This window comes from Balaenoptera borealis, assembly GCF_965194805.1.
Source record: "Balaenoptera borealis genome assembly, chromosome: 8".
Classification (NCBI taxonomy): Eukaryota; Metazoa; Chordata; class Mammalia; order Artiodactyla; family Balaenopteridae; genus Balaenoptera; species Balaenoptera borealis.
Window position 1 is genome coordinate 88,920,914 of NC_138865.1, and position 24,671 is coordinate 88,945,584.

The 24,671-nt window shown below is 39.9% G+C and overlaps 1 protein-coding gene across 3 annotated transcripts in view; it reads right to left on the reverse strand.

Moving 5' to 3' along the window:
* Positions 1-37: 37 nt before the first annotated feature.
* Positions 38-24,671, reverse strand: part of HEMGN (hemogen) — a 42,719-nt gene continuing 18,085 nt past the window's right edge. For 2 of the 3 annotated variants that reach the window (XM_082404079.1, XM_082404080.1), the window contains 4 exons: positions 9,611-9,736; positions 7,816-7,909; positions 2,553-3,613; positions 38-175 (listed from right to left, as the gene is read on the reverse strand). In XM_082404079.1, the coding sequence (XP_082260205.1) occupies positions 2,554-3,613; positions 7,816-7,909; positions 9,611-9,736 (1,280 nt within the window). In that variant the 3' untranslated portion in view covers positions 38-175; position 2,553. Of the gene's footprint in view, positions 176-2,552; positions 3,614-7,815; positions 7,910-9,610; positions 9,737-16,756; positions 16,874-24,671 lie in introns of all 3 variants that reach the window. The other variant, XM_082404081.1, reaches the window with a different exon arrangement.

A 24,671-nucleotide genomic window follows, 5' to 3' on the forward strand; every position in this document is an offset into this window, starting at 1 on the left:
TTGAGAAAAATCACACATATAATGTAGTAAGATGTGAATTTTGTTGGACAACTATGATAGTTGAACATGGTTATAACAAAAGAACTACAAATTTCATTTTCTGGGTGAATCTCTTGAGGAACATTTGGAATTGCTGGTATCTCTGGTTCTTCTGCTTTGGGTTTTTCCTTCATTTCTGTAAAATAAAATAAAATATGAAAATACATTTAATAAATGGTATTGGGATGATTGGCTATCCACTTGGAGAAAAAAACTCTACCTCACACTTTGCACAAAAACAAATCTCAGATGAATTAAAGATTTAAACATTAAGATACAGTAAATGTTGTAGAAACAATAGAATATTCCTTTAATCTTAAGATTATAAAGGCCTTTCTAAGCAGACCACAGACCAGAAGCCATAAGGGAAAAGACTGACAGGTTTGAATCATTAAGAATTAAAATCGTGACAGGTTTGAATAACTAAAAACTAACATTAAAATTTTGTCATATAAATGCCAAACTACTACAAAAAAAGTCAAACCACAAACAACTAGAAAAATATTTGCAACTTATATGTAGGTAAAGATTTAATAACTATTATTTATAGAGATTTTTTAAATCAATCAAAAAGGTAGATATCCCAAATATAAAATGGAACAAGGATTCAAACAGGCAATTCTCAAAAGAAAAATACTGAATTCATAATAATCATAAAAATATGTCTAGCAGCATTAGTCATAAAAAAGTGGGAATTAAAACAATTAGTTTGGTTTTTTTTTAACCTAGCATAATAGGCATAGATTTTTAAAACAATCATATGCAGTGTTGTCAAGGGCATGGGCAACAGGCACTTACATAAATTCTTGGTTTCTGTGTATTGCTACAACATTTTTGGAGGCTAGTCTGACAGAATGTATCCAGACTTTAAATACTGGTACCCTTTGGCCCAGCAATTCAACTTCTAGGGATTTGTCCAAAGGAAGTAATCAGACCAACTTAAGCTTCCAGTGCCTTAGTTTCCTTATCTATAAAATGAGGATAATATTATTCATCCACTAGGGTTTTTAACACTGAATAAAGTGATTCACATGAAATGTTTAATACAGTGTCTGGCAGATAGAAAGTGCCAAATAAATGTTAGTTAAATAAATGTTACTTCCAATGATGTTCATTGAACATTGTTGTAATAGTAAAACCTGGCAGTAATCTAAGTGTTCATCATTATAGGGATTGGTTGAATAAATTATTGTACGTATAATACTGTACAATTGTTACAAAAGATGTCATTAAGATGGCCACAATATATATTGTATGTGAAAAAAAAGCAGGTTATAAAATGGAATGTATTGGATTGATACCATCTCATTTGTTAAAACAAAACAAAAACTTAACCTTGGGGATCAGAGATAGGAGATGGTATTATAGGGAACTTTTACTCTACAGTCACTTATATATTGCTTTAATTTATTATAATAAACATTTATAATTTATTACTATGACAATTTCACAATCAGCAAAAAGGTAGATATTTCCACTTGTTTGGTAAGACAAAGCCCAAAACAAAATAAGCATTAATTAATTGCCCATCTTAACCTTGCTGGGTTTAAAATGAAACTCTTAGAATTGGGCACTGTGTTGATTAGAGCTGCTTCTCCATCAGGGGACTCCTGTCAGTACAAGTAGTGCTTCATATGTCTGCTTTTACTGTAATTTTTTAAAAGGTATTTCCTCAAAACCTGTATTACTTGGAATACAGTAACCCCAGGTTTTTGTTGCACTCATATTTTAGGAGAAAGAGAAAATAAGCTACCAAAGGGATTTCTTTAGAACACAATTCCCTGGGGATAGCTATTGTCTGCTAGACAGCCCATTTCTTATACGGTGTACAGTAGTGCACAAAGAGAATCAAGGCTCTCAGTTATGTCCCTGAGACAAGTCAAACTGAAGAAAGGTCACATTATTTCTTAAATGCTATGCAGAGGAGAAAGCTTTTCAGGAGCAAATATTTAAATAGAAAGGGTTTGGGGTAAGCCTGGTAAGTCCTACAAGAACAAGCTCCCTATTACCAGGATCATATTTTATGCCTTTGTATCTCCCTCGGTAGCTTGTACCATGAATTTACTTACCTTTAGTTTGCCAGGGAATTTTAATTTTCTAGAAAAACCTTTATTCACCAAGTTATCTTGTTAATCTAAATGTAATTGTCCTTTAAAATATTTTGCACATAATTCACTCTATATGGGGTTCATTTTTCTTCACTGGCTAAAGCTTCCCAAAATGGATAGTATGCACAAGTACCCACTATACACACTTATAGTTTCAATGATTTTCTTTTAATTATATGGTAATATACCAAACAGATATTGGTTGAATGAAAAAACATTTTTCACTTGAAACTAGCCAAAGACATTGATGATACCCATTGAGATAACTGGGATAACCCAGGATTGTCAAAGAAAGCAATAAATCACCGCTCCAAGGGAGATAAACCTATCTGGTGCTCTGATTATGAACAGGGAACACAAATAAGTGGCATGTCACTAGCTTGACCCCAATAAAAAAGACCCTACCTCAAGGAAAAATATAAACATCCTTAGCATCTTCCTGGTGTGCTTTAGGATCCTGGTCTTGGGGCCCACCTCTTTCTTGGTACAGTTCTGGAAAGCATTCTTCAGGCACATCCTTATCTTTATATGTCTTAGTAGAGAGGTCTTCAGGCCCAGGTGTTTCTTGGTATATTTCAGGTGCATAGTCTTCAGGCCCAGCTGTTTCTTGGTATATTTCAGGTGAATAGTCTTCAGACCCAGGTGTTTCTTGGTATATTTCAGGTGAATATTTTTCAGGAGCAGGTGTTTCTTGGATTGTTTTATGAGAGGCGGCTTTAGACACAGCAATTTCTTTATATGTTTTATGAGAAAAGTGTTCAGTTTCAACTGTTTCTTGGTATGTTTTTATAGAAAGCTCTTTAGGCACAGCTATTTCTTGTGTTTTAGGAACAAAGTTTTCAGTCTCAGCTATTCCATGACCTAGTTCAGAATTGTGTTCCTCAGGTTCAGCTCTTTTTTGGTATGTTTCAAGAGTGTAGCCTTTAGGCACATCTGGTTTGGGGTATGCTTCAAGAGGGCATCCTTCCAGGTCAGCTATATCTTCAGATGTTTTAGAAGAAAGGGCTTTGGCTGCAGCAGTTTCTTGGCACATTTTAAGAGAGAGGTCTTCAGGTTGAGCCATATCATGGCACATTTTGGAAGGATGGTCTTGAAATACAGCTATTTCTTGGCACATTTTAGAAGAGAGGTCTTCAGATTCAGCCATATCTTGGCGTATTTCAGAAGGGTGGTTTTGTACTGCTGTTTCTTGGTATTCAGAAGAATTTTCCTGATGGATAATGCTTTCTTGACCTATTTCAGAAAAATGTTTCTTGGGTACAACTCTTTGCGTGGAGGCTACCGGCAGGAGAGCTTCGGTCACACACCTGGGTGGTTCAGTTTCTTTCTCTGTAGGTGCTGGTGCTTTCTCCATCATTTCCTTTTCTAATTGTGACACAGGCTCCACCTTCGTTTCTGTATTTTGTTGTCTCTTTCTGCCTCTTTCACTTCTTTTTCCTGTTCTCTGCCGCTTGTGTTTTTTCTCTCTATAGAGAAATCAGAATTAGTGTCAGCAACAGGGCTCCAGAATTCAATTATACATTTGGTAATAACAGTCCCAGGACTCCCACTGCCTTGTTGCACGACCTTGAACAAGTAACTTAATCTCTCTCTGGGCCTCAGTCTCCTTGTTTGTAAAATGAAGAAGCAGTTCTAGATGCTCTCAATTGTCAGGAGAGGAAATGATCCTCAGGACTTTTTGTCTTTGATGCCTTGCTCAACAGGAACATTCTTGGTGAGTGTAGCGTTTGTGTGTGTGTGTGTGTGTGTGTGTGTGTGCACGCGTTTGAGAGCATATACTTAAAGTTTGGTTATGGAAAATGTATCGTTGATGTTATAAATTAATAGACTGGCATTCTTGTTTATATACTAGTCTCTTTGGGTTTAGTCTATGTGAATTCATTTCTCTATACCCTGGGTAAACTGATATGATTGTGTTCCTAGATCTGCAATGCAGGCCTGCTCCTCACCTGTGCAGCCTGCAGGTGAATGATGTATATGGCTTGCTTATTTAATACAGTGTCTTGTGTAAAGCAGGCTAAGTGGCCAAAGCTGGGTCCAAAGCTCCAAAGCTGCAAAAACACTTCCTTGAGGTAAAGCAGCTTGGTGGAAAGGCATGAGTGGTCATATTATACCTACTCTGAACCAATAGCTAAAGATCTAGAAGATGAAAGGATATGCATGGGTATTGCAACCAATGACAAATTGTTAGGTACTGCAAATATAACCAAATACAGATGGCTAACATAGACGGACTTGGGGGAAGAAAAAGATACTATAAATAAGCATTTCATCATTTTTCTAAACCTATTGAAATTCTGTTTTATGCTACCTGCCCCGTGGAGCCTTCTCCAACAGACCACAGGGCTGAAATGCTCTCCCTGCTTACCACTCCTATAGGATTTATTATGAGGATTATGCTTAAAGTAGAGAACATAGGCTGCCTCATCCTGTAGTTATTTCTGGAGAAACCCTATTTCTTTTAGTAAACAAGACAGTCTTTGGAGATAAGACCAGTGTTTTTTACACCTATGCAGTGCTCGCAGTTCCTTGTACACTTAAAAAATGTATACCCTATTCTACTTTTGTGTGTTTGAAATTTTCCATAATTAAATTTTTTTAAAGGTTGTCTTATCAAAACCAGTTTGAAGTCAATATAAAAAAGGTACATATTGTAATAGTACAGTTTAAAATAAATATTAAAAATAATATAGAAGGTAAAAATGATATGGTACCTCAGCATTTGGAAGTTTAATTCCAAGTAACCAAGGTAACAAGATAAATTATAAAGTCCTTATTGTCAGATTTTAAAAAGATGATGTATGTGAATTCTTCAGGCAACATTATTATCCTAGAAATTAAATCCTAAATAATTTGTTATGTAGATCTCTATATGAGGGAAATCTGAGTAATGTTCCATGTTCTTCCTGGTAGTTTCCCAAAAGATACAAATATATCTGTGTGGCCTAAAATTTAATCTGTACTCTGTCACTTATCAGCTATGTGATCATGGGCAAGTCACTTAAACTCTCTATGCCTTGGTTTCTTCACAGGTAAAATGGAGTAAATAGTATCTGCCCAACCTCATGTGGTTGTTCTAAGAATTGCATGTAATAACTTATATGAATGAATCATCCAGATAGAAACTAGTACTCTTATATTAATATCGGAAATATATATATATATATATATATATATATATATATATATATATATATATATATATATATATATATATATGGTGCTTCCTATATGCCAGGCACTGTTTTAAGTAATTTACTTATTCTGTTATCTCATATAGTCTTCACATCAACTTATGAGGTAGATACTATTATTATCTCCATTTTGCAGATGAGAAAACTGAAGCACAGAGAGGTTGAATAACTTGTCCAAGGTGAAATGGCTAAGAAGTGAGGGAGCCACTCTTCAAATCTAGTCATCTAGCCATCTGGCTTTAGCAGCCGGGCTCTTAACTATTACACTCTACCGCTTCTCTCTGGAACTAAGGTTTCACTGTGTAGAATGTTGTAGTGAGGACAGCCCTCAGTAGTATAGATATGTGTCACAACAGCAAGGCCAGCCAGCTGCCAAGAGGCTCACCAAGGTTCCACCTACTCCAGTGACTTCTTCAGCCTTGCCCCCCCCCAAACCAATGAGCACAGAAGCCCAATTCTATGAGTATACTGAAACCAGCTCCATTTCTAGGGTCAGAGCTCATCAACCAGCTCAAAGAGATTGATACGTAAACCTCAAGACCAATTTTTAAATGAACAGTGAGAAATGCAAAGTCACAATGCTTGGGCTAACAAACGAATACACTCTCTCTGTAGCAAGTACTTGGGAAGGCAAGTAATGATCAGAAGATTGCTTGGTGAGTAAGGAATTAGGGGAACTAATTGGGTGTTCTTCAACAGAGTCACCTGCCAGAGGACTTGAGTACAGAAGTTTCTGCTATAACATATATGCATTCCTGAAAAACCTCACTTTCTGCAAAATCATGCACTAAAAGTGCCAGTGCTTATTGGGAAAAAATAAAGTTGGGGCAAATGACTCAAATCCTATGCAACTTTTTAACACTAGCATAAACAGTAATTGGGACAGGGGAGAGATAACTTGGATAGTCCAGACAGGCAGCTTACTATGGCTGGAGGCTGCCTCGGGGATGGTAAAAATGCACAAAAGCAACAGTGTAAATGCAGGCTTTCAGTGCTGAGATCATGCAAATAAGGGTGCTCTGAGCCAGCAGGGCTGCAGCTAAGTTGAGCACAGGAGGAAATGCAACCTGCTATATGTGGAGATCTTTGCAAAGCTACCAATGTCCTTCTCTGGGGAAGAAGCCCCGGATGCAGGCTGAAAAGGATCCTGTCTATACAGCAGCCAAGCTGAAGGCTTTTTCCTTTCCTGTGAAGGTTTTAACTCTATTCCCACTATTCTGGCTTCTTTTGAGTAGGAAAAATTATGAACTAACACAACTTCCACATTATACTGACATCATTCTCCTATTTACCAATCATATGTGAGCTAACTGGTGTTGTAGAAACATGTGTTGCTGCAGAACAGACGATACTCAGTCCACAGTGGGAATAGGTACTTAAAACATCTGTACTGTAAGTTTTTTTAAAAAATGATGCCTAGAAAAATGTATACCTATGTTTTTTGGGGGTTTTTTTCACAAAGCAGAGCCCGGCCCTGTGAAAAATGTATACCTATGTTATTTTTACCATTGAAGGAAACATTTTTACAGTAAAAGAAGAAATACACACCTAAATCTTAATCAAAAAAATTTTAAAGAAGAAGAGTGCTTAGATCAGTGGTTCTCAACTGGGAGCATTTTACCTCCTCTCCCCTGACCCCAGGAGACATTTAACAAGGTCTGGAGACATTTTTGGTTGTCACGATGGGGAGGGGAGAGTCCTGTGGATTTCTAGAGGCCAGTGATGCTGCTAAACATCTTCAATGCACAGGACAGCCTCCCACACAAAGAAGTCTCCTACCCACAGCATTAACAACACCAGCGTTGAGAAACCCTGGCTCAGATGGATGCTGTACTTTGGCTCCTTGGGCTCCCCTCTTCTATTTCCAAGCAGGCAATACCTCTGTTTTCACAGTTATATTCTAAATGGTGCAGTTAGATGCCGCCTAATTTATAGTCATGTTCATGTACTCCCTTCCTGAGATTACATACAGCTGACTTTGGACAGTTAGGAACTCTCAAACTCTTCCATCACTCATTTACAGACAGTGCTTTGGTTTACTCCATGGAGAGTTAACTACACTCATTCAAGAAGAATTTCACTAATAGAAAGCTTGGAGAACAAGCTTGGGGGTCTTCTCAATGCTGTCTCCCGCTCCCAACAGATACTTCTATGGTTACATTACTAGGGTGGTTGAACACCAGGCCTCTCTACAATATACATAATTTGATCACCTGGTACTGTAATTAAAAGAGACCATAAATAAGATTCTGTTCCCATCACTTTACTAGATGGGTGACTTTAGGCAAGAGATTTAACCTTCAGAGACTTGGTTTCTTCTCTTTTTCTTTTTTTTGTAAAATAAGGAGAACAGCTCCTAATTTATGGGATTTTTGGAAAGATGAAATATAGTGTGTTAAAGTGCTCAGCACCACTTGACAAGTAGCATATGCTAGATAAATATCAGTTCCTTTCCCCTTGCAGCAATACCATACCCAAATTGCCATTGTGAAGTTTGCTTTTCTTGTGCTTCAGCTTTTCTTTTTCTGAGTTGCTCTCTGTTTCTTAAATTCCGAGTTCCAATGACTTCTGTAGGATCAAAATGAAAGTTATGGGAGATAGTGATGAATTGTGGCATTAACAGGAAAAGAGTCCTATAGAAAAATGGTAGAATCCCTTTACTGGGTGTGTAAGTTTTTCTCCTAGCCTTTTGAGGACAAGAACTATATCTTATTTATTCTTGTGCCTCTGAAGAATGCCTGGGAGCAAACATTCGGTCAACATTTTTTAAATGAAAAGGTCAGTATTTGTACATAAGTGTGCTACCAACCTATTAATTTTTTCAAAATAGTGTACATATTGTACAAACATAAAAGAAAAAAATCAGCCATGTTCTGCCATCCTATAACCTGTTTTCATTTTATTCCTCGCATTCATCTAGTCCCTATATTAAAGTTGTAATGATGGCATACCACAGTTTTATCATTTATTAACCTGATACATCAAAAATATATTCCATCATCTCGTCCTCATAATTATAACTTTAGCAGCTACATGATACTTAATCAAGTTGATGTATTCTCATTTATCCACTCATTCCACTCGTATTGAACATTTAGGTTTTTGCCAGTTATTTTTTTTGCCATTGTAGATCAAATTATAATAAATATTTCATGTACACAGCTTTTTTTCTTTTGTATATTTTTCCTTTGGATGATGTTTCTCCAAGTTCTTTGGAATATTAAAGTTATTATCAAGAAAGGTTCTGTTGCCATCCAAGTTTGTGAAAAGTTAACATTGGGTCTTTGATGTAGAACTTCTTAGAGACTATAGAATGATTTCAAATTTGCACCGGGACCCCCTAAAAGAGAAAATGCCCCTTGGACCATGGCACCTTTTGTTTTTAGGACAGAAGTCCTTAATGGTGAACTTGGACGGGGGAAAATTATACTTTTATTTTTACCAATCTTTAATTTAAATGACCATTTCCTTCAATTATGAACGTAGGTAACAAACCACGGTAGCTTTAGCAGTGTGTGATTTTGTCACAAAAAGAAATTACAGATTTTCTTCATATAACGTTACAGTTATTGCAGATACCTTAAAATATCATTTATTTGATTTGATACAGTGGTAATTAGATCCACCACTGGATCTTGTTATTTAATGCATCTATAAATAAGCACACATATTATTATATCATAGTTTTTTATTTTGATAACTTATCTTAATATAATTGCTTCCTTTATAATCCTATGTATTGAATTTTATGTATTTAGACTTCTTAGTCTAAGAAGGGGTCTAGAGGTTCATCAGAATGCCAAAGGGATCCATGGCATTAAAAAGTTTTAAATCACTGCCTCAAGGCCTAGGGTTCTGCAAAGGCAGCAAAAATGCTGCTTTAGGATAGATCCAAAAACTAAGATTAGTGAGTCAAAAGAACTGCTACTTATTGCCAGATCCCTTTCCAAAAGTTTCACTATATTTATGCTACCAAAGAAGTATATGGTTGTATTTGTTTTACCACAACTATCTGGTATTGGGTATTTTCGTTATCTTTCATTTATATATATTATTAATAATTTATTTATTATTTCCTTGTGTTTCTCTGGCTTATTAGAATCTTAGTGCTAGAAGGCACCTCAGAAAGTTATATAGCCCCAATTCTTCCTTTCTAATATATGAACGTATCCAATTATGCACCTTTTTTGCCAGAGCCATAAAAAGAGGAAAATAATCATAGTCCAATCCTTCCCAACAGCCACTACCTCTTAAGGTCTCTTTCATTACCTGGAACATGGTTCTCTTCTTGATGAGAATCAGGTGTCTGATGGAGCATCAAGTGAGACTGGTCCTTTCCCAAATCCATCTTGCTGCAATACCTTCCTGCTGTTTGGTCTGACTTCCACAAGAACCCTTTTTTAAAATGTCAAAAGTAACTAACAGTTAAAAACACACACATATCCGAGTTCACTTGACACTTGATTTCCTGCCTAAAAGTTTTATCTAGCTGGACCACAGCTGCTGGCTACTTCTACTTTCTTTATCATACTGAACAGGTGTGAGCAGGGGGCACAGCTGGTGCTATGTCCTCCTCCACCACAGTGGCTAGTTATACAAGCAGCCCTGCAGCCACAGGCTGGTACGTCACAGCCTCCGGTATGGCAGTCATTTGGCTCTACTAAGAAGTGCCTGAGTCCGATGTTCCTTTTTACATACAGAGGTGGCATAGTATATGAAGAACACCAAGTCTAGCACCTAACCAGCTCGATGTCCTTGAACAAATCACTTCCCCTTTTCGTGACTATCCTTCCTCATTTGCAAAGTGGGTGAATAATTCCTGACTTGCCCACCTCACACAGTTCTCGTGAAAGTGAATATTATGAATGTGAAAATTATGAAGATGCGAAATTAATCTTATATTGTTTTCCTGCATGTGGCATTTTTTCATCTTAACCTGATGCAAAGTAATGGAAAGTCTTGCTGTTAGACGTAGATAATAGACATAAAGAACTAAATGAGGAATTCAAAGCAAATTTGAACCCTCTTCTGCTCACCTGATCATTCACAAGTGACTCAAGATAACTAGTGAAATCCACTGTGACTCATCCAGGGAAGGTCAAAAAGCATTTCCTAATGAAAATATCAGCACATTATGTCACAGAAATTAAGTTGAAACCAAGGGAATAACCCATCTTCAATCGGTCACCCGATTTGTGAAGGCAAAGAGGCACAGAGGATCAGGATTGTTCACCAAGGAAAGGGACACTGACCACCTCCTATTACAGGCAAAAGGTCTGTGAGATACAGGGTTAACACTGTATCTGGAGTCAGATACTGAAGTGAAGAGAGTTTGAATTCCAGTGTTGCCACATTCCCTAATTCAGTCACCTTAGGCCACTTAGTCTTGGAGCCAGTTTACCTACCTACAATATGGGACAATATTGGTATGTACCTCATGAGGTTATTGGGATGACTGAATCAAATAATGCATTTCATATGTGCCTGTCATATTGAATACATGGTGCCTAGCATATTCAACCTGCTTAGTAAGGGTTAGCTGCTGTTATTAGTAATAAAAATACAGTGACAAGATTTTGGTAAGTCAAGTCACAGTTTAAATGCACTAAAGAAACTCAGAGAAAACCTGAAGGGAATCCTTTATAAAGAGAAAACCTTTATAATGTGAATAGATGCCCTCTACTTCCATAGACTCTTAAGGCATTAGCATCTCCTCCTAAACCATCTAGTCCCTCCCCCTATTTTATACACAGAGAAATTGAGAACCAAGGAGGGGAAAGATTTACCTGCCCCAAATTTTCTTACTTACTGGTGGCACCACATCTTACTGATTATAAGATGGGTCATCTTGTTATGCTTGATCTTGCCTGGGTATGAAAATGTATGTGTGATGTGAACATATGAGAGAAGAAGGTTTTTCAAACACACTGAAAAATATTGAGAACTATATAACAAGCACTCAAGGGCTTACCACCAAAACTTAATGTGGTATTTAATTACTAGATCCTAAGCTCTAGCTTTAAGTTTCTCGGTTCCCCAGTCTTTCTCGTAAGTTAATCTCTACCTAAAAGTTCAGATAACTCCAGGGAGTCCCTATTCCAAGAAGTCTTATAGGGAATGGAAAGTGTAACTTGCAATTTATCTCATGATAATTTTTGGATTTTCAGATACAGGGTTTTAAAAACTCAAATACAAACTAAAGTAGCTTTGAAAATTATAAAACAGGAGTGTTTTATAATTTAAACTGGCATTTTAAATTAGTCGCTTTATTTGATATGTTTTAATTCTTACTGATCAGGTTATTTCTTATGATAATGAAATAAGATAACCTTTTAGAATACTTCTAGGACACCTTACAGAAGATGCAGAATTACTTCTTAAACACAATTATCCTTAAAGCTCATAAGACCCAGTTCAACGATTCAGCAAACCTTACTGAATGCCTCCTCTGTGCCATGTACTGAGCAAGGCTGTCAGACTACAAAGGTGGACGAAGGTGGACAGATGTTAGTCCCTGAGTTCTGTGTACTGTAGGCCCATAGAGATATGCACATCTTTATTGGAGGAAGATAATATTTAGACCCTTTACACCCTGCTGCAGCCTGCCTAAGCTGTTTCCACCCCATGTTCTGATATCTAAGAGCAGAATGTGGAGGGACTATATGAGGGTGGGATCTCAAGTTAACAGTAATTAGGGAGCAATATTGGGTGGAGGGGGCAGGTGGAGTGAGTTTGGGGCAAACTAGATTGGAAGTCAGGCAAGGTGTCTCTGGTGTGATAAGCAGGCCACAGCAGGAACTTGTCTGGGACAAAAATAGCCAGTCAGTAAATTTACAAGCCATAGTTCATTACCCTTTCCCTCCATAGTGAAGTCTAGAGTCGTTAGCAGTATGTGAGATGTTAGGCATTAAAGGCCGGATATTTTTAACAAAAGCTGCCTTGTTCTAGAGTTATTTGCATATATACATGATACCTCTCTCTAGGCCACAAACCCTTTGAGGGTGGTTACCACTCCTGATTCACCTTTCTATCCCCACAGTATAATCTAGGAGGAGGCTTAGCCCAGAGCAGTCCCCATAAACGCCCTCACTCCTGTATGCAGGGCCAGCCTCATGGGTGTGCAGCCTGTGAACGTACTTTATACACTCAGAGGGGCTGATGCTGCTGTTACTTAGTAATACCATCATCTGTTCCAGAGCTCTTTCTACTGTCATTCACTGGCACTGACCTCTGTGCTGAAGATATAGCAGTTAGGATTTCCCTGGTGGCGCAGTGGTTAAGAATCCGCCTGCCAATGCAGGAGACACGGGTTTGAGCCCTGGTCCGGGAAGATCCCACATGCTGCGGAGCAGCTAAGCCCGTGCGCCACAACTACTGAGCCTGCGCTCTAGAGCCCGCGAGCCACAACTACTGAGCCCACGTGCCACAACTACTGAAACCCACGTGCCTACAGCCCGTGCTCCGCAACAAGAGAAGCCACCGCAATGAGAAGCCCACACACCACAACAAAGAGTAGCCCCCGCTCACCGCAACTAGAGAAAGACCGCGCAGCAATGAAGACCCAATGCAGCCAAAAATAAATAAATTAATTAATTTTTCGAAAAGAAGAAAGAAAAGTGAGCATGGAATGATAGGATAAGGAACAAGGGGGGAAAGTTGATGGTGGTTGCTATTTTAAACAGGGCGACAGTTGTTCAGGACTGAAGGAGGTGAGGGGCCAGTCAGGCTGCCATCTGGGAGGGCACTGTAGGCAGAGAGGCACTGGCAAATGGCCTGAGGTGAGGAAGTGGTAGGAGGTGGGTTCAGAGAGGTAGCTTATTGCCCCTTGTAGGGGTGCCTACTCTGATTGAGATGGATAGTCATGGGGTGGTTTTGAACAGAGGATTGATGCCATCTGACTTTTTTTTTAATTTTTGGCCATGCTGCCTGGCATGCAGGATCTTAGTTCCCCAACCAGGGATCAAACCTGCGCCCGCTGCAGTGGAAGCATGAAGTCTTAACCACTGGACCTCCAAGGAAGTCCCTGGCATATTTTTCAAGGATTATCCTACATAAGGAACAGACCATGGGGACAGGGGAGGAGGTGGAAGCAGGGAGACCAGTTAGAAGGATCCTGCAGAATCCAGATGATTAAGGCTTGAACTGTGATGGGAGTGATGAAGAAGTGGTCAGACTCTGGAGTAGCTTACAGACTGGATATGCAGTGAGTGATAAAGAATCAAAGACTATGACAAGGGTTTTGGTCTGAGCAACTGGAAAGATGGAGGTACCATTAACAGACAAAGAAGACTGGGAGGAGCAGGCTTGCAGGAGATGATCAGGAGTTTAGTTTTGGACGTGCAAATAGATTAGGGAAAAAACAGCAAAGGAGCAGCCAGTGAGGCAGAGAATAGCGAGGAAAGTGTAGTGTTCTGGAAGTCAAGAGGAAAAAATGTTTCAAGGAGGAGGGAGTGATCAACCGTGTCAAATTTTGCTAATAGGTAGATAGAAGGAGGATTGAGAATTTTCCTAACAATTTCTTTCCTAAGAATTTAATTAATTATGGACTGGAGCCCAGAAATGTTAAGTGACTTGGCCAAGGACATACATGCAGGACCAGCAACATAATTTGCAGGGCCCAGTCCAAAATGAAAATACAGAGCTCCTCCTTCAAAAACTATTAAGAATTTCAAGACAGTTACAGCAGAATATCAGAATGTCAAACCCATCACAGGGCCACTTTCACAAGTGCTTCCCTGAATCTTTGCAGCAAACTTATAAAATAGCTATTAGTATCCTCATTTTTCAGATCAAGGCACTGGTGCTCAGAGTGTAAAGTGATTTTACTAGGGTCACGGAGCTAGACTGGTAGTTTGAGTATGAAACCTGAGCCTGCAGCCTCCAATTCTGGCCTTCTTCCTACTAGACCAAACTAGATATTGAGGGAGAGAATTGCTTTCCTGCCTCCTGACCCATCTGGAGCACATTTAAGTAAGTATTGAGGCCTTGTTCATGCATTTCAGAGGCCTGGTTGAACTGGGCAGATGTGGGAGGGAGGGAAACACATTGCTAAGAACTTCTGCCCTGGGGCTCTTTATGATGGGGGTGAAAAGGGAGCACTGGATACTATTCAGTGAGAAACTTGACCTAATAAAAGTGCCCCAAAACTGATGTAGTTTTAGGCCATATTGATAGAATTATAGAAAAGAGGGCGATCACTTTGCTACTCTTTGGTTTATCATCCCATACATGGAGTGTTATGCTGTGAAGACCGTGTGAATGGAATTTGAAAACGTGTAGAAAAAAAGAGCAAGGGATTTGGGACTCTACCATTTCCTGGCTGTGTAATTTGGGGGAAAATCGCTCAATTCTTTCTGATTCTCAGTTTCTTCCCTTATAAAACAGAGAAAAAGTAATACCTCCCAGGGATTCTGGGAGGATAAAAGAGATCATGAGAGCTTTCTATAAAATGAAAAGCACTGTGTAGATAGACATGCCATAAACTCGGGTAGTGTTAATAGTATTATTAGAAGTGTTCTAATGATGCACCTGGGCATTGTCCTGGAGTGCATTTGGGTGGAAAAGTCAAGAAAGGGAAGCTATCATACACTTTTTTTTCTTGGTGTTCTTTCCTTGCTAAAATACTTTTTCAAACTTTTTAAATTCTTTTCAAGGAGTTGATCATGCTTTGTTTTCCTTAGTGGAGAAGGAGAGTTTCTGGTTTCCCTCTCTCTCACAGCCTGTTGATGCATGATAAATAAGTTCTGTCTCTGCTGAAACAGATGCTACTGTACACATACAGATAACACGGTCTATGACTTTAGAATGGCTGTAACCTGACTTTCACTTTAGTTTGTTCCAAAGTCCCTCCTCCGGCCTCCTCCACCAATATTGCTTTCTATTTCTTAACGAATAGACAATAAGCATCTCTGAATAAACATTGATGTGTGGTCATTTATCTGGGGAAGAACAAGTCTGCTCCCACCTTGAGCCCCCATCACATCTCTGTCCTCACATTCCTGAACTTCCAGAACTAACAGTGTACTCTCAAGTCAACTGCTTCCTTTCCCCACATAACTTCTTCTTTCCTTTGCATCCACAATCTAGTTTTCTCTTCCACATATTGTTCTCTCATAAGTCAGCAATGATTTCCTAATGGCCAAGTCCAGTGGTCCCTTCTCACTTCGCTCTCTCTGTGACTTCACTGTAGCTCACGATTCCTCTGAGCACTTACGTTGCTGTGTTCTTGGCTTCTATGGTAATGTGTTCTTCATCCCTCCTTCCTCCCCCTCTTCCTCCTCCACACACTTCTCTCTCTTTTTTTAAAAAATTTATTTATTTATTTATTTATTTTTGGCGTGTTGGGTCTTTGTTTCTGTGCGAGGGCTTTCTCTAGTTGCTGCGAGCGGGGGCCACTCTTCATCGCGTTGCGCGGGCCTCTCACTGTCGCGGCCTCTCTTGTTGCGGAGCACAGGCTCCAGACGCGCAGGCTCAGTAGTTGTGGCTCACAGGCCTAGTTGCTCCGCGGCATGTGGGATCTTCCCAGACCAGGGCTTGAACCCGTGTCCCCTTCATTGGCAGGCAGATTCTCAACCACGAGGGAAGCCCCCCACACACTTCTCTTTTACTCCTCTAGCTATGAGAAGTACTTCCCAAGGATGACTCCTCTGTGTCTTTTCTCTCTCACACTTAAGACAGACAATCCAACTCTATACCTTTAGCTATTACCTTTATGCAGATATCTTCTAAATAATTACCAGTCTGAGTTGTAAGATCACATTTTCGTGTCTCTTGAATATCATTCTTTACCTGAATATCCCACTGCACCTTAAACTTAGCATAGCAAAAAGCAAATATATCTTCCCCCTAAAACCAGTCTCTCCTACACTTTATTTCTGCCATTCTTAACTATTCTACTATAGAAGAGCAGCACCTTGTTCCTGGCCATCCAGTTCTAATTGGCAATCCAATTCAGAATTGTCTTTGCCTCTGCCTCCACCTCCTCTCTTTGCTTCTCACATCCAGTTGGACACAGTTCTGAGTTTATTCTTCCCAATATCCCACATGCTCATTCCCTCTTTTCCTTTCCCATACCACCATCCCAGAGGGGGACCTCAACTTCTCATTGGAAGTATTGGAGAAGCTTCCTAAGTGGTTTATTTGCTTCTGTCTCCCCTCACCTTCCCCAGATTGTCCTGCACAAACAGCCAGAACATTCCCCATAAAACTGGCTCAGAACTGGTCTCTACCCTGTTTAGAATCCCGTAAAGTCTCAGTATTATGTGTAGAATAAAGACTAAATTTGTCAGTCTGGCATTTAAAGCTAACTTCCCAATCTTATCCCCCATTACTTTCCTGAAAATACCCAATGTTCCAATTAAATAGTGCCACTTGCCCTCCCTGTTTGGCTTTGATTCTTTCTAACACCCACAGTACCTTTATTCACACCTCCTTGCTGTTCAGTACTGTTCACTTGTGTCTGCCCATCCAGATGGTGAGTGCCCGCATCACAAAGCCCTTGGTGATGATGATGATGATGATATATTAGCTACTCTACAAACACATAATAGGTACCTGACATGTTACAAACATTATCTCATTTAGTTCTTCTAACTAATATTATCCCCATTTCACTGATAAGGAAATTAAGGTTTAAAGAAGTTAGGTTACATCCCAAGGTCACATAAGCTCACAGGCGCCATAGTTAGAGCTCAAAACCAAAGCAGTCTGACTCTAAGGTTCACAGATTTAACCATTCTTTTCTACTACCTTTTCCTACATAGAGGTGATCTCTCCTTTTTGAGCTATAGTGTCACTTGATCTGAGCCTCTTGTATGATAAATATCACATAATATTTATTTTATTGTTCACATGTACACATCTTTTCTATAATGTTCATTCAGCAAACATTTACTGAACATTTATTTCTTGCCAGCCCCTTTACTAAGAATTGGAGACATAGAGAAGAATCAAACAGGAGTCATTTCCTCCAAGGAACTCAGTCTAATTGAGGGTGATAGACAATAAGTAAATCTGAATTTAGAATATAATACAGTATGATAATTTTAACATCAATATTTCCAAATGTTCTAAGAGTAGAGGTGGAGTGTTTAATTCTGCTGTCATAGAAGTGAAAAGATAAAGATATTATATTGTGTATCCTCTAGCTATAATCCTCTTTATTCATAACTGCCTTGGAATGACTCTGCATTGGTCAACAAGTAGAATTGGAAAAATGATGAGGCTCTATGTGTGTAATAGTATTATGTGTTTTTTTCACTTTACAACAGTGTTAAGCTTTTCTCCTTTTATTAATTTCACAGAAATAATAATAATAGCCAATATTTATTGAGCACCTGCTTATCATATTCCAGGCGGTCTTCTAAGTACTTTATATATGATAGTTCATTTAGTCTTTACAACAGCTTTTAAGGTAGGTATTACTAATATCCCTATTTTGTAGATGAAGAAACTGAAGCACAGGTATTGAACCTGGGCCCTAAGTCAAACACCTGGTAAGTGGCAAAGCTGGGTGGTTTGGATCTAGGAGGCAATATCTTAACCACCTTGCTCTCCTGCCTCTCAATTCTACTTCTTTCATATTTAATAAAATAAGGCAGCAATATATATTCTTTTTTGATCCTCTCTCCCTCCTTTCTTTCTCATTTCCCTCTCCCTCATCCTCTCCCTCTTTCTGCAATTTGTTGACTATCTAATCTGTGTCCCAAAGTGTGTAGGGTGCTGGGAATATAAAGGCAAATAGGAAAAACAGCATACATAGAAAGTTAAGGGAACACAGAGGAGGGACATCTAACCAAGATGAAGAGATGAGGTCAAAGCAGTCTTACTGGAATAGGTGATCTCGAGCTTAATTTTGAGGGTGAATAGGAATTAACTACTATGATACAACCAGGTTCAGAGGAACAAACACAGGCTCCAGAGTCAGATCTAAGTTCATTCAAATCAGGTTCTGTGTGGCCAGGATCTTCCACCCTCAATTCCCTCATATATGGAATGGGTATTATAACACCTACCTTTCATGACTATTATGAGAATTAAGAATGATGACTATTGGAAAGAATCTGGCACATAGCAGACCTTACTGCTCTGGCTGTCATTATGATTGTTCATAATCTCAATAACAATAAGTGAAATAGAACTGCTAAATAAAAAAGCTAAGCAAGGCATGAGAGTTATTTTATAGATAAGGAGATCCAGAGGGGGCCAATGTCACACAGGCCTAGTGGCAGCTGGAACCGGAATCCAGATCCTCTGAGAGTTCTATCATTTTCCTTTACCTGCCTGCTATTCTGAACTCTTCTGTCTACAAGTCAATCTACCTTATCTCCTGGTTTGATGAAGTATTTCCCAAACTTTCCAATTGTTACATTCTCTCTTCATGATTTTTGCCATATTCTTGTAATAACATCTTCTGTATTATTATTTACTTAATGTTTTCCTTCAAATAAACTTATTTTTCCTAAAAGTATTTAAAATGGAAATTTTATATCACCAATGTAAGTGGAAAACCAACAATATCACCTGTGAAATCACAGGTTTGTGGTATAACAAATTATAATTCTTCTAAGGTACATTAAAATAAATACTGAACTATTAAAGTAAAAGATGTTTCATCTGAAATTATCTGCACTGCCCCAAGTGGAATGAATGCATATCACATCTTGGGAAATGCTGGCCTATGTAATTAATCAGTGAATTCTTTTCATTTCACAGAATTTCTAGATCATGTCCAAATTATCCTAAAGCCAAACTGCCCTTTGCAGGAACTGTTTTATAATTCAAAAGGGACAGAGCAAAAGACTCGATTCATTCCCTGGCCTGCCACTGACCCACTGTTATTCATATCAGCTACTCTCCACAGGGTCTCTATTTGAATGCTAACCTCTCCTATTTTTGCTCTTTATTCACTCCTTGGAGTTTTAGCTACTCTGGCATAGAATATGTACTAGAACCTAACATGATGCTTTAGTCTTATTAATTTGGAAACTTCAACTCCCTGCTTCCAGCAGATTCTATCCCCTGGGCTTGAAGTTTAGAGTTAGCATAACCTAGATGAGTCCCTGCCCAAAAGTGAACACTGCTGAAGAATTGCAGCCTTCCAAATGGTTCCGTGCCAGTGCTGAATGTTATATTATACATTCAAGTAAATGGTCGTCATCTGAACCAGTTGAGGTAGAGATGACTCTGGCTAGAACTCTGCCACTAGGTGGACGTAAAAGGCAATTGCACCATTCTCACCTGTCAACTAGGTCTTGAGCTTTGGTTCCAGCACTTTCCCTTGGAGGCAGCCTGCCTTGCTCCCTAATTCTCTGACACACTCCGTTCCCCCTCCCTGCAAGTCCTTCTCTGGTGAGTTCACATCGGGGATGTTTGCATACCAAACACTTAGCTAATTGATATTCTGTCACAATCTGTTCAACAAATGTTAGGCTTTCTTGTATTTTGGGTTTGTGCGTGGTGTGTGTGTGTGTGTGTGTGTGTGTGTGTGTGTGTGTGTGTGTGTTTTAGTGACACTTTGGTTGTATTTTTAGCCAGAGAGAAGAGAAGGAGTTACTTTAGCAGGCAGAAAATGTATTGTCAGGTCTTTCTTCCCTGGAATTCTCCTAAGTGTCTGTGAGCACCTTTAACAGATGGAGCTCAGGATGTGATCAGATCTGATTTCATCAGCATATGTCCTGGGCAAGTTCAATGTGAGGATGAAGACTTCCTTTGTGCTTCTTTATGTTCTGTATTGTCACCCTTTATTGTTAGCATTCTCATCTCATTTTAGGGAAGCCAGAGTTGCTCAGCTGTGATAGATACCTGTGTGGGAGTCATGTAGCAAAGTCTGATGTTCCACTGGAAGAAAAGAGGGTGCAGGTCTGCCCCAGTTCTTTGTAATGAGCCCTCCCCTCCCCGTCAGCAACAAGCACATCTATTCTTAAGTGTCAGAATGTTCTTGGTAATCAAGAGAGAAATTAAAACAAACCCAGACAGAATTGCCATCTTCAGAGATGCCAGCAATACCCAGAATTACCCATAATCCTTCTATCTGATGGGCTTGGTCTTCTTGATGAAAATAAAATAGGATGTTACATGTTATTACTGCCATAGCCTTCATTATTAAAATTGGATACTATGCTTCACTTCTCAGGAAACACTAATAGGAGCAATTATCACCCTGAAGAGTGTGTGGTGCAGCAGATAGAGCCTGGACTCCTGGATCAGAAGATAAGTAGGGTATCTATTTCCACAGAGCTGCTATTAACTTCTGTTTCTACCCAGTTCAGATGGGTGTACAATACTTTGTGCTCATGCAAAGAGACTGAACAGAATTATCAGGCAGAATTTAAATAACTTGGTCCATCCAACCAAGACAGATTTTCCTTTCTAGAAAATCCTACTCCTACCCTGATCTATGGAAAACTCCATTCCCATATCCTACTACCAAATATGATACACACATGGATTCAGTCATCTCTCTGAGGAGGAATGAGTAGAATGAAACTTCACTAATCCAGTCAATTCAATTCCCCTTTAATGGGAATTAAATTAAGATCTCAATAAGACACAACAGTTCTGCTTTCTAGTCTTATATAGAAATTATGCCTTTAGCTCTAAATCCTAGTTATCTCTGACAGAGGAAGTGAACAATTGATCAAGTAATAGAGTTGCTACAGTATAGGGAGTAGGAGTGGAAAGAATAGATTGATGAGTAGGTGATACAATAAGTAAGTAATGGGCTTGAGACTTTCTACTAAGTCAGACAGCCATGCTTGACTGGGCAGGAGAGCTATTTGTTTTGTAAATTACTTGCAAACTGGTAATTGTACTTTATGGAGTTAAGTGAACCTGGGACACAGTAAACACTAAATTTCATAGAATTTCACTGCTGGAAGAAATCTTTAATGTCATCTAGTCAAATTTCCCAAGAGATATCTGAAAGCCCTGTGTGGACTCAATTTACTAGAAAATGTTTCTGATTTCAAAAATTTTATTAAAGAAAACCCCACAGAGGGACTTCCTGGTGGCGCAGTGGTTAAGAATCCACCTGCCAATGCAGGGGAACACAGGTTCTTCCTGGTCCGGGAAGATCCCACGTGGCGCGGAGCAACTAAGCCCGCGAGCCACAACTATTGAGCCTGCGTACCACAACTACTGAAGCCCACGCTCCTAGAGCCCGTGCTCTGCAGCAAGAGAAGCCCGCGCACCGCAACGAAGAGTAGCCCCCGCTTGCCTCAACTAGAGAAAGCCTATGTGCAGCAACGAAGACCCAACGCAGCCAAAAATAAATAAATAAATAGTTTAAAACCCACAGAAATTTTTACAAGTAACCCCATATGTTATAGTTCTGATTATTACTTCACAACCCTGGGAAAGTCACTTCATTTTTGTGGGCCTTTGCTCAAAACATGACCTTGGGCAAGTCACTTCACCTCTCTGGATATTAGTTTCCTTATCTACAAATAACCCCAGCTCTGTCTTGCCTGCCTCTCAAGGTGGATAACAGGCTCAAGAAGATGATAAAAGTGGAAGGTTTTGGTAACCACAGGGTATGCTGTACTTTCTAAAACATAAGAAGTGTTGCTACCAGCTCCTACATTCCCCTCCAGCGACATCCCCATGCTAAGCAAGAGTAGCAATGTTTCATCCCTCTCCATTCTATTAAGATGTTTCTCCCCCTTGCCCATAATTCTCCCCCATAGAATTACCCACAGATGGGTCCCTACAGGAACATTCTCCAACGGGTCCTGTGTTTTTTTCATGAAAGACAAGGAATGGGCTTGTGCGAGTCGCAAAGTCTGAGAGGGAATGAGCTGCACGCATACAGGGAGGCTTTCAGTGGGAGCAGCTGCAGGCCTTTTGCTTTTCTGCACATCCTCAGCTACCAGTGCCACTTGGCCCTAGGCCTCTATCAGCAAGGGTGAACCCTAAGGAGCACGGCAGCTCCACACAGAGGACCCTCATAGCAGAACCTCATTATGGCACAGATTATTGTTCATTCTAACAGGCATTTAGTAAGTGTTTGTTGTGAGTCAGGTCCTGTGCTTGCCACAGCGGGTAAGAGATGAGTCAGATGTGCTGCCTGCCCTTGAGACCTCACAGTTTAGTGGGAGAAACAGACTCATGAGTGTCATATACAGACTGGGTTATGACCAAAGCCCACACAGCATTTGGGCACAGTTGACGGATCACTTAAGTCTGTCTGAGGGCTCAGGCTGGGCTTCTCAGAAGAGATAAGATTTAAATGTTACCTTAACAAGGGTGTAGAAAATTCTCCAGGGGGATTAAAGGTGGTGGGGGATGCATTTCAGACAGAGGGAGGTGCGACTATACAAAGGCACAGGGATGTGAAAAGGCATCTTGGTTCTCGGCACAGTAACAGAGAAGCTGGAATGTGTGCTACACACCAGGGAATGGAAAGACCTGAAACCAGAGAGGTAGCTGGGGGCCCAAGGAGAGGCTTTTATGATGTCATGGGGAGCCACTAAGGGGTTTTAGGGAGGAGAATGCCATAATCAGGTAATGTTCTTAGAGCATTTAGGTGACAATATGGGGGCTGGGTGGGAAAGGAGAGAGAAGATAAATTCACTGAGGGTATTAAAGGAAAGGACAGATTCTAGAGAGATCTAGAAGGTAGAAATGACAGATCTTATTATGAGAAATTCTAAGAGCTCCAGCACAGAAAATTGAAAGAGAAAGACAGCAGACTGAAAATTTAGTGAGGGTCCACAGGTAAGATGACAAGATATCTTATATCAAGCAAATCACACCCTGACTTCCATTTCTTGATGGCCTGGCCGAGATGGCCTATGTAATGTTTATGGACAGGAGGTCAAAAGCTTTTATTACAAATTATTTTTACAGCTACAGAGGTGGATTCAGCAGATCTGGCTGGCTAGGCCAGTGTTTCCCTCCTTTCCCTCCTGCCCCAAAGCTAATTGCTTTGTCGAGGAGGATGCCTTCCCCAGATGGAAAAAGGCCACATTTTGGTTGAGGATTGACAAATAGCTATGCCAGGATCTCCATACTAAGTCCTATCTAGATCCACACATTACCACAAAGAACTGCATAGCTCAGAATGCTTGGCTGCCTATAGCATACCGTCACAGACCACACATGTGGCGAATTCCCAGAAGAATTGATATATGAGCTGGGTCTTGAAGAAAGCAAAGGAAAAATAAGCACATTAAAATGATATCCTACCTGGTTTGGCCCTTTTTTAGAAGTACACCTAGAATGTTCTAGAGCAGAGCTGTCCAATAGAACTTTCCACAATGATGGGAATGTTCTTCTGTATGATCCAATATGGTAGCCACTAGTCACATGTGACAATGGAACACTGTAAATGTGGCTAATGTGATGGAGGAACTGATTTTTTTTAATGTTATTTTAAACGTTATTTATTTATTTATTTATTTATTATTTTTTTTTTTTTGGCTGCGTTGGGTCTCTGTTGCTCTGTGCAGGCTTTCTCTAGTTTCGGAGAGCGGTGGCTACTCTTCGTTGCGGTGCACGGGCTTCTCATTGCGGTGGCTTCTCTTGTTGCAGAGCACGGGCTGTAGGTGCACGGGCTTCAGTAGTTGTGGCGCACAGGCTTAGTTGCTCTGCAGCATGTGGGATCTTCCCAGATCAAGGCTCGAGCCCATGTCCCCTGCATCAGCAGGCGGATTCTTAACCACTGCGCCACCAGGGAAGTCCCAGGAACTGATTTTTTAATTTAATTTTTATGAATTTAAATTAAAATAGCCACCTGTAGCTAGTGGCTACCATGTTGAACAGCACAGCTCTGAAGCCCACTTAGCAAGCCTAGATTCTGTTTCCCATGCTTATTCTTTTCTTCGTTCTCCACACCTGTCTCTGTTCTCTTCTGCCTAGTCCCTCCAGGTTGATATACTAATCGACTATCTTCTAGCTTCCAACATTGGTCCTATTTCCTGGTTATTGATTTCCTCTCGCTCTCATCACAGCAGAACCCTGGACTATCTTCCATTTGACTCATACCTTAATACCTCCCCAACCTGTGCTGGAGTGTGGGCCTAGAGGAAGTAACTTCAAAGAACCTGTCCTGCCACGTTGGGCTCTCCACCAGGCCTTATCCTCTCCCTCCCTTCTTTTCCTCAGTTTCTTTTCTAGGCCACTTTAACCAGCTAGTTAGTAACCTGGAATATTCTTTGGTGTTTTCCCTCCCTGACAGCTTGAGTTAGAGGATGGAACAGTTGGAGGATGGAGGTGTGTGTATTGGGGCTGGGAAGGGAGGGTTATAACTGGTTGAACAAATACTTTGATTTGAGGTCTCTGGAAATAGGTGAAGGACTCCATCCTGAGGCCTTTTCTGTCAGGCTTTTTT